We start from the raw sequence: 14,076 nt of genomic DNA on the forward strand, positions 1-14,076 counted from the left end.
ATTCCATTTCATTCACATACTGTAACTTATTCAGCCATTCTCCAAATAATGGGTATCCATTCAGTTTCCAGTTTCTTGCCACCACAAAAAAGGCTGCCACAAACATTTTTGCACATATGGGTCTTTTTCCCTCCTTTAAGATTTCTTTGTGACCCCCTCTTTTTATAGATAAGGAATCTGAGGCCTACAGAGAGATAAACTGATTTGCACACAAGTAATAAGTAGCAGACCTGGTATTTGACACAGAGTCCTATGATTTGTAATCCAAAATTCTTTCCATTGCAACACAATATTATCCTAAGCCTATAGACCTGATTTTTCTGGTTCCATTAAATCTCAAAGAAAAAAAACCTTAAGGAAAGAGAATAGCTAGGATTCCTATTTAAGATAGGTTCCATCATAATGCCCTAGTTTCCCCATTCTAATTAAGGGAAGAAAGAGATGAATGGCACCTGTTTTTTTTTTCAGGGTGTTTGGGGTGAGTTATCAAAATCCATTGGGCTTTGGGAGTATACAAAGATCTAAGTAGATTCTGTCTCTAGAACATTTTATAAACAGCAGAACATTAAATAAATGTGACAGATGTTGATGATGGAGCATGGTTCTAGTTTCACCAAGAATCAGTGATTTTGTGATTTCTCTCCTTGATTATTCTTGCCCAGCCAATCAGGGAGATGAGTTTGCCGTTGAATACAAAATCATCAATCCCAAAGCCATAACCATGGGTCAGCTATATGGTTGCTTTGACCCAGTGAGTCATGAGTGGACTGATGGGGTCCTTGCCACCTCCTTTCGAGAACAAGCATCATCAGTGACTGAAGATAGGAAATGGATTATATTTGATGGCCCAGTAGATGCTGTTTGGATTGAAAACATGAACACTGTGCTGGATGACAATAAGAAGGTAGTTCTTAGATCTGGTAACACTTTAATATTATTGGAAAATTAAATCTTCTTGATTGGTATATTATATAATTGCAGCACCAACAGTTAATGCCCATACTCCAAAAACAGGAGGTAAAAATAATAAGGAAATTAATGAATTATGCTTCTCTTTGCATGTCTGTTCCCTAAGCTAACCATTTTAAAAGCAAGAGTTTCTGTATTGATTATTGTCTACCTATCTTTTATACTAGTCACATATGGATGGTACAGCTATCCCAGGGTCTAGTAATGTTGGACAACATTTGTAGGGTTCATTGAGGTAGATGTGCCCCAAAGTCACAATTATTTGTCATGGAAGGCAATCTATAGAATCAAGGTAAGTATTGTGATGACAAGGAAAGTCAAGGAATCAAAACCAATTTCAAGTTGGGTTCCAAGGCATGTTTCAAGGGGCAGTGAGTGAAATGGTAATGGGGGAGATGGCTACATGTACACAATGTTTTATTGCATACTTTCTGCTTTTATATGCATGCCCTTATATGCTAGTTCCTACATCTGGAAATCTATGCTGAAGCCATGGTTGTGCTGAGCGGATCCCCTTAAAGGTCAGCATTTACTCATGTAAATTAGGCTCAGAAAAGACATTCATGTGCAGAAATCTCTGATCCAAGCAGAAGGTTTTACTGTAATAAGTGTCTGCTTATGATTGAGAATAGATATGTGAATAATAGTTAACAAATATCCTAATTTCCCTTCCCTGCTTGAGAGCATTAGCCAAAAGACTGGAACACAGTCACATCGATTTTATTAGCCTGAGTATCTGGAGATGACACAAGAAAATTAATTGATTTGTGTTTATTCAACAATAATGATTTCTACTCCAAGAGATTTGCAGTGATGTGGAGAACTTTGGTATAAGGAATGTGATAGTAAATCATAAATTTGCAGAATGTTTAGCTGCAAAGGACCTCAGGTATACTAATAAATTGCGTCCATCATTTTAAGAATGAGAAACCTGGCCCTGGATTGTTCAGTGTTAGACTAACAGTTTGCATTGGGACTAGTAATAGAAAACATTTCTCTTAGTTTTCATGCCAGTGTTGCTTCCATTCCAGTTTAATTCAATTCAATTCAATTAGTGCTTACTCTATTCAAATCCTACTGTGTGTACATTATGCTAGGGGCTGAAAAAAAATAAAGACCAGATCAAAAGAGTTCCTACCATAAAGGGGCTTACTTTACATACCAATGAGTGATGATCAGCCAATTCAATATTACTGTTTTCTAATGAGTAACAACACATTCCTCAATTTTCTTCTGTTCAGCATATGTCATTTTCTTCATGTTATACATATGTTCATGGGGTTTTATGTTGTCTTTCTACAATTCAAATCGCATCCCTAGTTTTCCTTCATAGTATACTTTCATATCTTCAAAATCACTATTCCAAGCTTCTTCCACAGGATACCTTTTTATGCCCAAATTACCATAAGAAGAACACTCTTAGTTAAGGTTAAGTAGTATGTTGCTTCATAACTGAATAAATAATGTTTGATAATGATAATAATTGCTAACATTTATATAGCTCTATGTACCAGGCACTGTGCTAAGTGCTTTATAATGATCATCTCCCTTGGTCTTCACATCATCTCTAGGAGAAATGTTATTATTTCTCCTGTTTTCAGATGAAAATACTATAAGCAAACAGATGAAGTGATTTGTCAGGGAGTCATATAACTAGTGAGTGTCTGGGGCCATATTTGAACTCTTCCTGACTATAAGCTCAACTCTTTCTCCCTTACTCCACCTAATTGCCCCCTTTTTATTCCCAAATTATAGTGAGCAAATAGTCTTAATTAAATCTATATGGTAGTGTTGACTTATAACTGAATGAATGATGTTTAATATTAGTACTGGAAAGGAGCCCTTAGTTTATAGGTATGGAAAGCAGTGAGTCTAAGAAGTTTCAGTCTCAACTTTTTAGTCACACAAATTAGTCCTGGATTATTTACTGTTTAGAAGTATTAAAAGAATCCACCACAATGTGAACTCATTTCTTATCATCTTGGTCATATTGTAACTGGAAAAAGGCACACTTCTATCTGTCCTTCATGAGTTTCTACTTAAAACCCCACTTTCACTCACACACTTTGGGCAGTAACAATTTATGCTTTATGAGTGGGCACAAGGAAGGATGTCAGTCACTCAAATTCTATCCCACAAATCCTTATTGAGCAACTACTCTATATGCATTTAAAGCCTTTCACATCCTGGTTCCAACTTGCTTTTCCAGACGTAAATCATCATTATCTTTGTGTACTCTTCAGTCCAGAGTACTGAAGTGGCCTTTGTGCTTCCCTTCACACAAGACATTGTATTCCCATGATCAATGCACTCACTCCCTCTTCAAGTATTTTCTCTCTTGTTTCCATCACAGCACAGCTTAAACAACTCTTTTTACATGAGCTCTTTCCAGATTCTTTGAACTACTAGTACCTTCTTCCCAGAATTACCATGCAATTATTTTACATATGTTTTGAATAGATTGACTTTATTTATACAAGTTGTCTCAAATCTTAGTGAATTTTTAAGCTACAGCTAGATGGCTGAGTGGAGAGAGCTGGAGTCAGAAAGACCTGAGTTCTGAGAAGTCACTTAATCTATGTTTGCTTTAATCCACTGAAGAAGGATAAATTGCAGACCACTCTGGTATTTTAGCTAAGAAAACCCCATGGACAGTGTGTCCCCAAGGGTCACACAACAAAACTACAACAAAAGACTTTTGGAACACCTGTACTTACCTGTGGTCGTGTTCTCTCCCTACTCCAGCCCCATAGAATGTAAGCTTCTTGAGGGAAACAGCTGATTCATTTTTGTCTTTGTATATCAGTGCCTAATTTAGCATTTGGCACATAGTAAGAGCTTTAATAAATGAGAATATCATGATAGATATAGGATTTTACTAAATGCAAAGAGTGATACACAAAAATCATGACATGTTCTTTTGCTATCAACAAATAGTGTAGTCTTTTGGGAGAGAGACAGAACCTATGCCCTTGAAATAATCCAAATAAAGCAAACATACAAGATAGTGCCAAGTGAGGATAGAAGGAGAAGGCCGGCTGTTGGAATGTTGGCATGAGTGGCTAAAATCTGTATTAAAGTGACTCAGATGTCTTTGTCAAGCCTGCAAGTGGCTATGATTCAAAGCTGTATCGCAGGGATGTGGACTGACTTTTCCCAGAAGCTCAGCAAATGGTAAAACAGAACTTAACCCCTTCTTCTTCCTTCTTTTTAAAAAAGAACTTTTTTTTTTCCTTTCTACCTCCCACCCTCTTGTACTCCCAGCTGTGTTTAATGAGTGGAGAGATCATCCAAATGAGTGTCAAGATGAGTCTGATCTTCGAGCCAGCAGATTTAGAGCAGGCCTCCCCAGCCACTGTCAGCAGGTACTTGATCAACTAATAGATCGATAATCCATATCTGGTACTAGGGGTGGGTAAGTGAGGCAGCTTCAAAGGGCACAACAGAAGGAAGGGGAAAGACTGAGTGATACACTTTAATATTTGTGCTACAGTTATTTTTGTATTAATGCATATATGTTTAATAACAGAAAATTCTCCCTTCCAAGGCATATATTTTTATGATGTCAGATTGCATGTATTACAGCAAAAGCTATTAAACTTGTGGTGGACAGTAATGTACAGAAGGCATGATTTTTAAGCTTTGCCTAAGATATATAAATAACTTGTCCTTGCTCTTGGTTAATCTCAAGTATCAGTTAACTCAAAAATGGCTTTGGAGTGAATTATCTGATTTGTCCCTGTTCCTGCCAGCCTCTTACCTTCCTAATTAAGGTGAATTTTAAAATTAGAATGCATTCTGAGAATGTGCAACCAGCAAATGGTGGGAGAAAATGGGCCAGATGTGCCCAGATTAAAAACTTGCTACAGAAAATCTGCCAAATGAATTACAGCTGATAATTCACAGAAAAAGCCATTATACCTTCCCTTCTAGAATCTAGTGATTGCTTGTCTGTGTCTCTGGGCTTCTCTCCTTATACCCCACCCCTAGAACTGCTCCTTTCTATCTCTCACTAGAAAAGCTCACCCCCACATATCCCCTGGGCTTCCTAATGGGATAGCCACTGGAATGGGACTCAGTGCTGTTAATTAGGACATGACTGTCTAGCTCATACTTTTTGTTTATGTTTTACATTTGCCTGGAAGATGTGGGATGATCTACATGGAACCACATCAACTGGGTTGGAAGCCCTTGAAGGACTCATACATGGAAACATTGCCCCCCAACCTCACTGAGGAGCACACTGAACTGGTAAGCATTCTGGTCCTCTTCACTAAAATCTCTACAGGGACATCTCACATCCTGTCTCAGATAATCACTTGCTGTGTGACCCTGAACAACTCACTTAATTTCTGTCAGCCTCAATTTACTCTTCTGTAAAATGGATAAAAACAGCACTCACCTTATAGGCTAGCTTGTGAGGACTGCACAAAAACAAACGAATGAATGAATACATAGGTAAATAAATGTGTGTGTGTGTGTGTGTGTGTATATCTTTAGGTGTACATTTACACACATACACATATACTCACAACATATACATATATACACATGTGTATAAGTATGTACATATACAATCTATAATATATTTTATATGTGTATATACACATATATACTTTGGGATGCAAGCTATCATTACAAAATATTGTGTCACATACAGAAACAAAAAAAGCAAACATCCAACCAATCAACCCACTAAACAAACCAGTCCTTGCCCTCAAGGAATTTCCATTTTCCAAATTTTCCCGCTCTGGACTAATCCTTTGCTCTCCCAGATAACTTAAATACTGGCCATGATGGTGCACATGGTCCTCAGTGCAGGACTGGGGAGCAAAACTTCAAGGCCTTTGACTCTTGAAACAACAAAAATAAGTGGGGAAAAGCTCTCCCATTTTCATCAAATCAACCAAAATTCATGTGAAATGCTATTAAATGGTATGGAAGAGCTTCCATGTTGTATATATAAAAGTGAAACAAAGCAGAGAAGTTCATTCCAACAATCCATTAATGTTAACATGTGTCATTCAATCAGCTTTCTGTGGAAGCTGTTTCAAAACTTCATTTTTTAAGTTAGTTGTTGGGAGTTTGGCAGGAATTGTTCTGTTTTTGTTGTTTTATCTCTAATGCTAGTGTAGGGGGTGGCACATAGCAGGTATTTATTGAATACTTATTGGATTGATTAATTGATTTCCCCATAGACACAATACTATCAATCAGGGGTTCTTAATCTGAGAATTTTAACTTAAAAAAAAGATTTTGATAATTACATTTCAATATATTTTTTCCTTTCTGTAATTTTCTGGTTAGCTTTCTGGAGGTCTTGGGACCAATCTTGTTTTCAGCAGAATAATCACTAAGGCAGTAGCCAGGGATAAAGTCCAAAAGTCTTTAATGTCTCCTTGCCTGGAGCCTGGCTAGCTTTCTGGAGGGCCTTCAGATGGACCTTGGTCTCAGTGGAAAAATGAAAGAGGACAGGCCAGCCACCTCGATGGTGGGAGATGAAATGAATCTCATCCAGTCCTTGTTGGCTCTTATATACTCTATTTTAAGTACATCATTATAGGTGTGACTCTTGTAGAACTATATTAAGTACTAAGTACATGTAAAACTAGATAACCATTGTCTTATCAATTCCACTGAGTTAACACCTTGTAGGATTAAATCAATCATACTGAGCCTTAAGTATATTTCTCCAAAGTTCCTGCCCTTTACACCTTTCCTCTTTTGGACTCCTAAAACATAGACTATAGCAGCTACTTAATAAAATATTTCTGGATTTACTCACTTTAAAATCCTATGTATTTTATTGTATGTATTTTAAAATGTTGTTCTTAGAAGGGATCCCCAGGCTACATCAGACTCTGTCAAAGGACCAGGACACACCTGAAAAATTAAGGACCTCTATTATAAATGTTATAAATTCTTTGCCCATAAATATTTGTTTAGCTCATAAGATAGATGTACTTTAGAATTAATAATAGCTTTCAATCTTGGGTCTAGAAACCTTCTAAGACCTCAGTCCCAAATCTTTCTCAGACAATGGAAGGAAAAGACAGGGCTAAAAAAGGGAGATTAGGAGGTATGAGAAGGGCTATTCCCCTGGAAGCTTTCTATAGCATAGTGGAACTGAGGAGAAGATTCTAAGCTAAAGTGCTAACTGGGTATAGATATCCAGTCATAGTTATGGATATTTAACCATGAAAAGTTCTTAAGTGAAAAATTTCCTGAATTGTTGCTGACTTCTCTTTCTAGGGAAGAGCAAAGTAATACAAGATGTATCCTAATTATGTGAATTTACATTTTCAGATTGACGACATGTTCATGTGGCTAGTCCAGCCTTCTTTAGAATTTGTCCGTCTCCAATGTAAATGTGTAGTCCAGACATCACCCATCCATCTTGCCTACTCCATGATGAAACTATACAACTGTCTACTTGGTAAATGTTGCCCTCATTCTTTAAGGCAAATACAGAGTGGTCTGGTATTTCTGCTCCATCCTACCCCTTTCACCCTTTTCCTGAGAAATAGTTTAGAGAACCATAAAATACTGCAGATAAAAAGTCCAATCACAGACAATGCAAGTTACATTAGTAAGTTGCATTAGGAGTTTTCTTTAGATAAACAAATAAAAAACTTATTTCATTGATATTTGCAGGAAGAATGGGCAGCTAGATGGCACAGTGAATATAGTACATGCAAGGCCTGAAGTCAGGAAGACTTATCTTCCAAGTTCAAATCCAGCTCCAGACACTTACTAGCTGTGTGATCCTGAGCAAGTCACTTTAACCTTGTTTGTCTCAGTTTCCTCATCTGTAAAATGAGCTAGAGAAGGAAGTGCAAACCATTCCACTATCTTTGCCAAGAAAACCCTAAATGTGGCCAGGAAGAATCAGATATGACTGAGAAGAATGAACAACAACAAAGAAGTAGGAAAAACACTGGCCTTGGTATCAGAGGACTTGAGTTTAAGTTTTACCTTTGAGTTTATTACCTGAGTGATCTTAGGCAATTCATTTAACTTCTTGGGGTCTCAGTTTCTTCAACTATAAAGTGAAGGATTTGGATTTAGACATTCTCTGAGGGGCCCCTTCCAGTGTTTATCACCTTTATTTCTGAATATATTCTTCCATATTCTCTTAGCCAGAGAGATATCTTTTCTAATGAAGATTATAAATCAGTCATTGTACTGTAGTTTTAATCTTGGTTTAGCCTTTAATATCGTAGGTTAATTGGAGCAAGATTTGCAATGTTTCCAGGCAGGCCTCAAGTTTTCTCATGAACAACATTAGATCAAATGAGTATCAAGGGGATAAAATGAAATGCTAAATGTAAAAACTCTTTAAAAACAAATATTGGATAAATGTAAAGTATAGACATACTTATTTTATGAAAGCTTAGTGTTCTTTTAAAAAACCCAGATTCATGGAAGGGATAAATAAGATGTGATTATTTGAATTACAAAAGGATTAGATTAGTGCTAGGACCTTTAAAGGAGCCCCTTTAACACATTTAAACAAGTGGTTCATTAATCTGTATACCTCACTGAATCTATTGAAATCTGTTAAAAATAACCTAAGACAGTAATTTCTCTACTGTAGGGATCTGTGAATTTTATCTACTATCACAAACTGAAACTCCTTTACATTTTAGTTGATGGTCTTCATGAATTGTTGTATTGGAAAAATTCATTACCCTGTGACCTATATGAAAGGGAGTCTCTTTAAGCTTAGCCAGGCTGGTCTTTGGATGACAGCCTGTTGCTAAAGTTTATTCTAAGTCTTTCCATTTTAATAGGACTTGCCAGATTTGTCATTCAATGGATACAGCCTTTAAAAACTCAGTTATCATTCCAGAGGAAGCACTTTAGTGGACAGAAGATATATACCCATTCAGAAGTTTTAATTGGCTTCTATTTTGTTACAGGGTGATGGGCTGGAGCACAGTTAATGTCTTGATTGTGTCTAATCTTGCAAATTTTCTTAAATTAGTCAACTTTTCAAGCTGTTTTAAAGCTAGGACTGACAAATCCAAAATGCTGAGCTGTTGAGTGGAAACAAGTTTATTTCAGTTAGTTAAATGTGATTCAACTTTTAAAAACTAAGTGTATATATATATATATATATATATATATATGCTGCTTTTCCAAAAACACATCCCTTGTATAAAATAAGGAGCACCAAAAATAAATATTCACTCCTTAAGCTAAGCTTTTTCTGCTGCTACTTTTAACCTTGAAAAGAATATACTGAGAAGTTGCTCTTCCCTTCCCTTCCCAAATCCATAGATATAAGTGTCCAAAGATTTGGGCATAGATGGCACCAAGAAAATATGACAGAAATAACCATTTCTCTGGCTTCAAAGTTCCCCCATATTTCCCAAATCTCCAGCATTTGTTATTTCTTTGACTTCAGTTATTGAAAGCTCTTTTTAAAATGTCAGTTTAAATCTGCATACATTTAATGCAGGTCGGTGTTCAAGGCAAATATAAAACAAAAAAAAAAAAATTAAGCAGTAAGTCATTATCAGCCATCAACATCTCAGCACAAATTAGTTTATCAGATTAGTTGATTTTGTACTGAGACCTGAGGAGACAATCATCATCACTGACAGGAGACCAAAAGTTTCTGGCAAAAAGCCTGATCAGGGCAGTCCCCTGCTAGGGTCTGCTTATCCAGAGAGCATAATAAAGGTGGAGGGGAGAAAATGGTTGGAGGAGAACTGAGAAGCAGCTCAGAACCTGGAAATAGCAAAGAGGAGGAAGAGGATTAAAGCTGGGGAGAAGGGGGAGAACCTTACCTACTTCACAGTGTTGAAGCTTGTTCCTTTTGCCAGAAACTCTGATCTCCCAATGTCTCCAACATGTCAGCTGCTTTCTCCAGCTCTCAATCTTCTCATGGCTCTCAGAAATGATAGGGGAAGAACGGGTTTGTACTTTCAATTGTGATTTTAAAGATCTGGTCTATTGTTTTTGTAGATGAAATCAGAGATGTGGGTGACCCAGACTATGATGGAGAAAACTTGACAAACCAGCAGATATTCCTCTGGCTCCAAGGCCTCTTCCTCTTTTCTCTAGTATGGACAGTGTCAGGGACCATCAATGCAGATAGCCGAAAGAAATTTGATGTTTTTTTCCGCAACTTGCTGTTGGGCATGGATAACAACAACCCACGTCCCAAAAGTGTCAAAATCACCAAAAACAACATATTCCCAGAAAAAGGTAACCTGTTTATTGTTTTCTACTAGTTTGGACCCTATGTCCCAAGGGAACAAGGATTTGATGGCGGTTCCAATATATATACAATAATAATCACAAAGTTGTTTGGAGGGAGATTCATGCTAATAGATATAATCTCTTCTATATGACAGTCCTACATGGAGAAAAAACTGATGGGATAAAATAAAATGGAAATGAAGGATAACCTTCCCAGCTCTCTTACTAGATCCCTCCAACAAATATTCTCAGGGTGAAAGATTTGACCTGAACTCAAATAGAGTTGGTTTCTGGGTCTATTCATGAGATCAGATTTGGAAGTTACTTTATCAAATGCTTCTGCCAAATTCAAGGAGCAATGGTGCTGAACTGAGACATGCAGAGATGTAGCTGGAACTGGAACTGAATTCCTTCAGGGTTAGCTACTCATAAACCCATAAAGTCCATGTTTTAGGGTTTCCACATGAAGTGGGGCACTGATAAATTTTGTTGGGGCAACCTAGATGTGCAGTCACTCTACAGAGCTTACTACATCTTATGTTTTGGGGCTTTAAATGTCTAAAGACATAAATTCAGAAATATTTAACAAATAGCTTCTTGTTGAACAAGAGCTGATATTGGTTTTTCTCAGCTGCCAATGATTTGCTCATGATCTTAGGCTACTGATTTATTATCTTCCCTGATGATTCTTACTTCTCTCTACAGGGTAGAAGGATAAGCAATGCTTTTGGGTAGAGATTGCACATCTGGTTGCTTTAAAAAAAAAAAAAAGTTATCTAGGTCAGAAATATTTAACCTTCTTTGGTCATGGACTCCTCTAGAAATCTAGTGAGGAGAAGGGCTATAAAATCATGCATATTCTTTGATCTAGCAATACCTCCACTAGGTATGAATCCCCAAGGAGATTTTAAAAAAAAGGAAAAAGGATCTATATGTACAAAAATATTTATAGCAGCTCTCTTCTCAGAGCAAAGAATTGGAAACTGAGGAGATACCCATCAATTGGAAATAAATTGTAGTATGATTATGATATAATATTATTGTTCTAATCTATTGTTCTATTGATCTATTGAATCTTAGAAAAACCTGGAAAGTCCGCCATTAATTCAAGCAAAGTGAAATATACTGTGTACAAAGTAATAGCAATATTGTGTGATGATTAGCTGTGAATGATTTTGCTTTTCTCAGCAATTCAGTGATCCATTAATTGCTCTGAAGCACTTAACGATGAAAAATGCTACCCTTACCCAGAGAAAGAACTGATTGTGTCTGATTAGAGATTGAAGCATACCCTTTTTTTTAAGCCTTTATTTTTTCTTGAGGGTTTTTTTTTTGGGAGGGAGGGGGTAGTGGGAGATTTATATTTTCTTTCAGAACATGACTTTTAAAGAAATATTTCGCATAACTTTATATATGCCTTCTTAATAGGGAGAGGAGTGGAGTGCAGAGGAAGGGAAAGAATCTGGAACTCAAAGTTTTAAAAATAAATGTAAAATATTGTTTTGGATGTAACTAGGAAAATATCAAATAGAAAAATCAGGGAAAATAAAGAAATCTGGTGACATCTATAGACCCTCTCTCAGAAAAATGTTTTTAGTTATGTAAAATGAACTACACAAAGTTACAAATTTGTATAACAGATTATATTGAAATAAATGAGACATAATTTTTTTTTCATCTAAGTTCACGGATCCCTTGTAATTTATCCTTGAGGGCTCTGGACGCCACGTAAAGAATTTCTGCTCTAGGTGCTGGAATAGACATACAACCCAAGAGGGAGGAATGATAACAGTTCTAATAGATAAATGGCGAGTCCAGGCATAGTCTATATAGAGTCAGTACCATTCTTCCAGACCTGTGAGTTCCCCTCATAAGCCCCACATGAGTTTGTTTATCAGTAAATACAAGAGAATGAGCCACTTTTAAAGTCCCATTGGGCTTTATCATAGAATCTAGAGCTGAAATCTAGAGATTACCTTGAAGGTAATCTAGCTCAGAGGTTTCAATCACTTTCAGATGGCATGTGGCTCATAGCATTCCCAAGAACATTGATTAAAATGTAATTGGGAAATAGTTAACAAAATTAATTAATACAAAATAAATATGTAAATCTGTGGTTTTCTAAGTCAAAATTATTCCTTGCAAAGATCTTTATGTATGGTTTAGTGGCCCCCATTTCTACTTGAGTTTGACACTTCTGATCTAGTCTGTCTCATGCCCTGAGAGGTAGTGACTGGTCCAGGGTATCACACATGTGATAAATAACAGAGCTATTTGTTGACTCCAGAGCAAGAACTCTTTCATTAGCTCCCATGGCTTCTATTAAATAAAAAAGTTAAATACAATGGATGTACACTTTGATCTTTTATGTATCTGAATGGTTTCCTCTACTTCCTTGGTCTAGGGAGCATTTATGACTATTATTTTCATAAGCATGGCAGCGGACAGTGGAATTTGTGGACAGACTACATCACCAAGGATGAGCAGATAATCCCAGCTAATGCAAAGGTAAAAGAGGAGTTAGCCTTCATGGGCATTCTAATTTGGTGATTTCCTGGAAAAAAATCTGCCAAGATGAATATGAATATGGAAATCTCAATGCTATAAATCAGCATGATTAAGCTTTTTCTCTGGCTATATTAAAACTAATACAGCCAAAAAGATATCTAACTTTTCCAGAAAATCTTAGAGGATGATTTCCTATTACCTAATAGACGAATAAAGACTTATGCAGAATAGTTAGGGAAAGGGAGGAAGGAGATTTACTTAATGGGATCTTATATTTTTGTTTGGTCATAACCATTTTTGAAAATGTTCTTAAAAATCCATTTCCCTGCCTTCGTAAGCAGAGTTGAGTGAATAAAACCAAATCTTTGTGGGATGATTGAGGACTTTAAAAGTTTCATGATCATCATTTTGGATAATAAATAAAGAGTTTTCAGAGACCGCAGAGACCCTCTAGTCTTTACTGTACCATGTTGATATCTAGAACTATGAACAAGAGAATAGAAAGGGACATGAAATTGTGATGACTTCATTCTCTGATTAGGATACATTCCAGTTCTATGTGAGACAGACAATCCATGTGTTTTAAATATATCCCTACTAGTGGTTTATTTCTTGTGATTTCCCTTTTTGTCCTAAAAGGTATGTGTTGAATTTGCGCATTGAGGTTTCTCTGGATGAAGACTGCCTACTGGTTTTCTCCATATGTGTGGGCAACATTTGAACATTTGGTTTTTGTTTTAATTTCATCACATAATTATTTGAGCCTCTAGAATTTACATAAAACCAAATTCATTGTGAATTCCTTGTGCCAAATCCCATAACCTCCAAACCATGATTTGTCTCCATAGTATGAAAACTATGTCTTTATAGTATGAAATTATCTCCTTGGCCTAGTCATAGAAGACACCACTTTTTAAAAAGTGTTCTTGATACCCTTTTTGTTTGTTTTCAAATTTAATCATTCCTGGATATAACACCTCCAGTCTCACCCCAATTGTAACTCCCCCTCATACAAAAAAAATTAGTTAAACAAAAGCAAGTGATAGTGACTGCATCTGACAATCATAATATGCAATGTGCTGTATTTGTATCACATGGGAGACAGGACTGCCCAGCAGGGCATGCTTTCATCAAGAAAGTTGCCATGCTCTTTGGGCAAAGAGAAATTGAAGTAACTCAAAACTCAAAAAGTAATTAAAAATCCATCCTAAATATTCATGTGGATTATTTGTACCCAACCTGTGGCCGAGCATCCAAATTCATATTAATGTGATCAGCCACAGTCGGACGCTCTGTAACTTGACGCTAACATAGTGATGTCATTTTGGTCCTTTTTGAGAATGAAGGACAACAACCAATTAAGAAAACAGAGGGAGCCATTATCTATTC

The 14,076-nt window shown here is 36.5% G+C and overlaps 1 protein-coding gene across 3 annotated transcripts in view; it reads left to right on the forward strand.

Annotated features, from left to right (window-relative positions):
• DNAH3 (dynein axonemal heavy chain 3) overlaps window positions 1-14,076 on the forward strand; it is a 196,481-nt gene that overhangs the window by 139,588 nt on the left and 42,817 nt on the right. For all 3 annotated transcript variants that reach the window (XM_031942286.1, XM_031942295.1, XM_031942288.1), the window contains 6 exons: window positions 663-904; window positions 4,234-4,334; window positions 5,115-5,220; window positions 7,276-7,405; window positions 9,943-10,185; window positions 12,584-12,687. In XM_031942286.1, coding sequence (XP_031798146.1) covers window positions 663-904; window positions 4,234-4,334; window positions 5,115-5,220; window positions 7,276-7,405; window positions 9,943-10,185; window positions 12,584-12,687 — 926 coding nt within the window. The remainder of the gene's footprint in view (window positions 1-662; window positions 905-4,233; window positions 4,335-5,114; window positions 5,221-7,275; window positions 7,406-9,942; window positions 10,186-12,583; window positions 12,688-14,076) is intronic.

The sequence above is a fragment of the Sarcophilus harrisii genome, chromosome 1 (assembly GCF_902635505.1).
Source record: "Sarcophilus harrisii chromosome 1, mSarHar1.11, whole genome shotgun sequence".
NCBI lineage: Eukaryota > Metazoa > Chordata > Mammalia > Dasyuromorphia > Dasyuridae > Sarcophilus > Sarcophilus harrisii.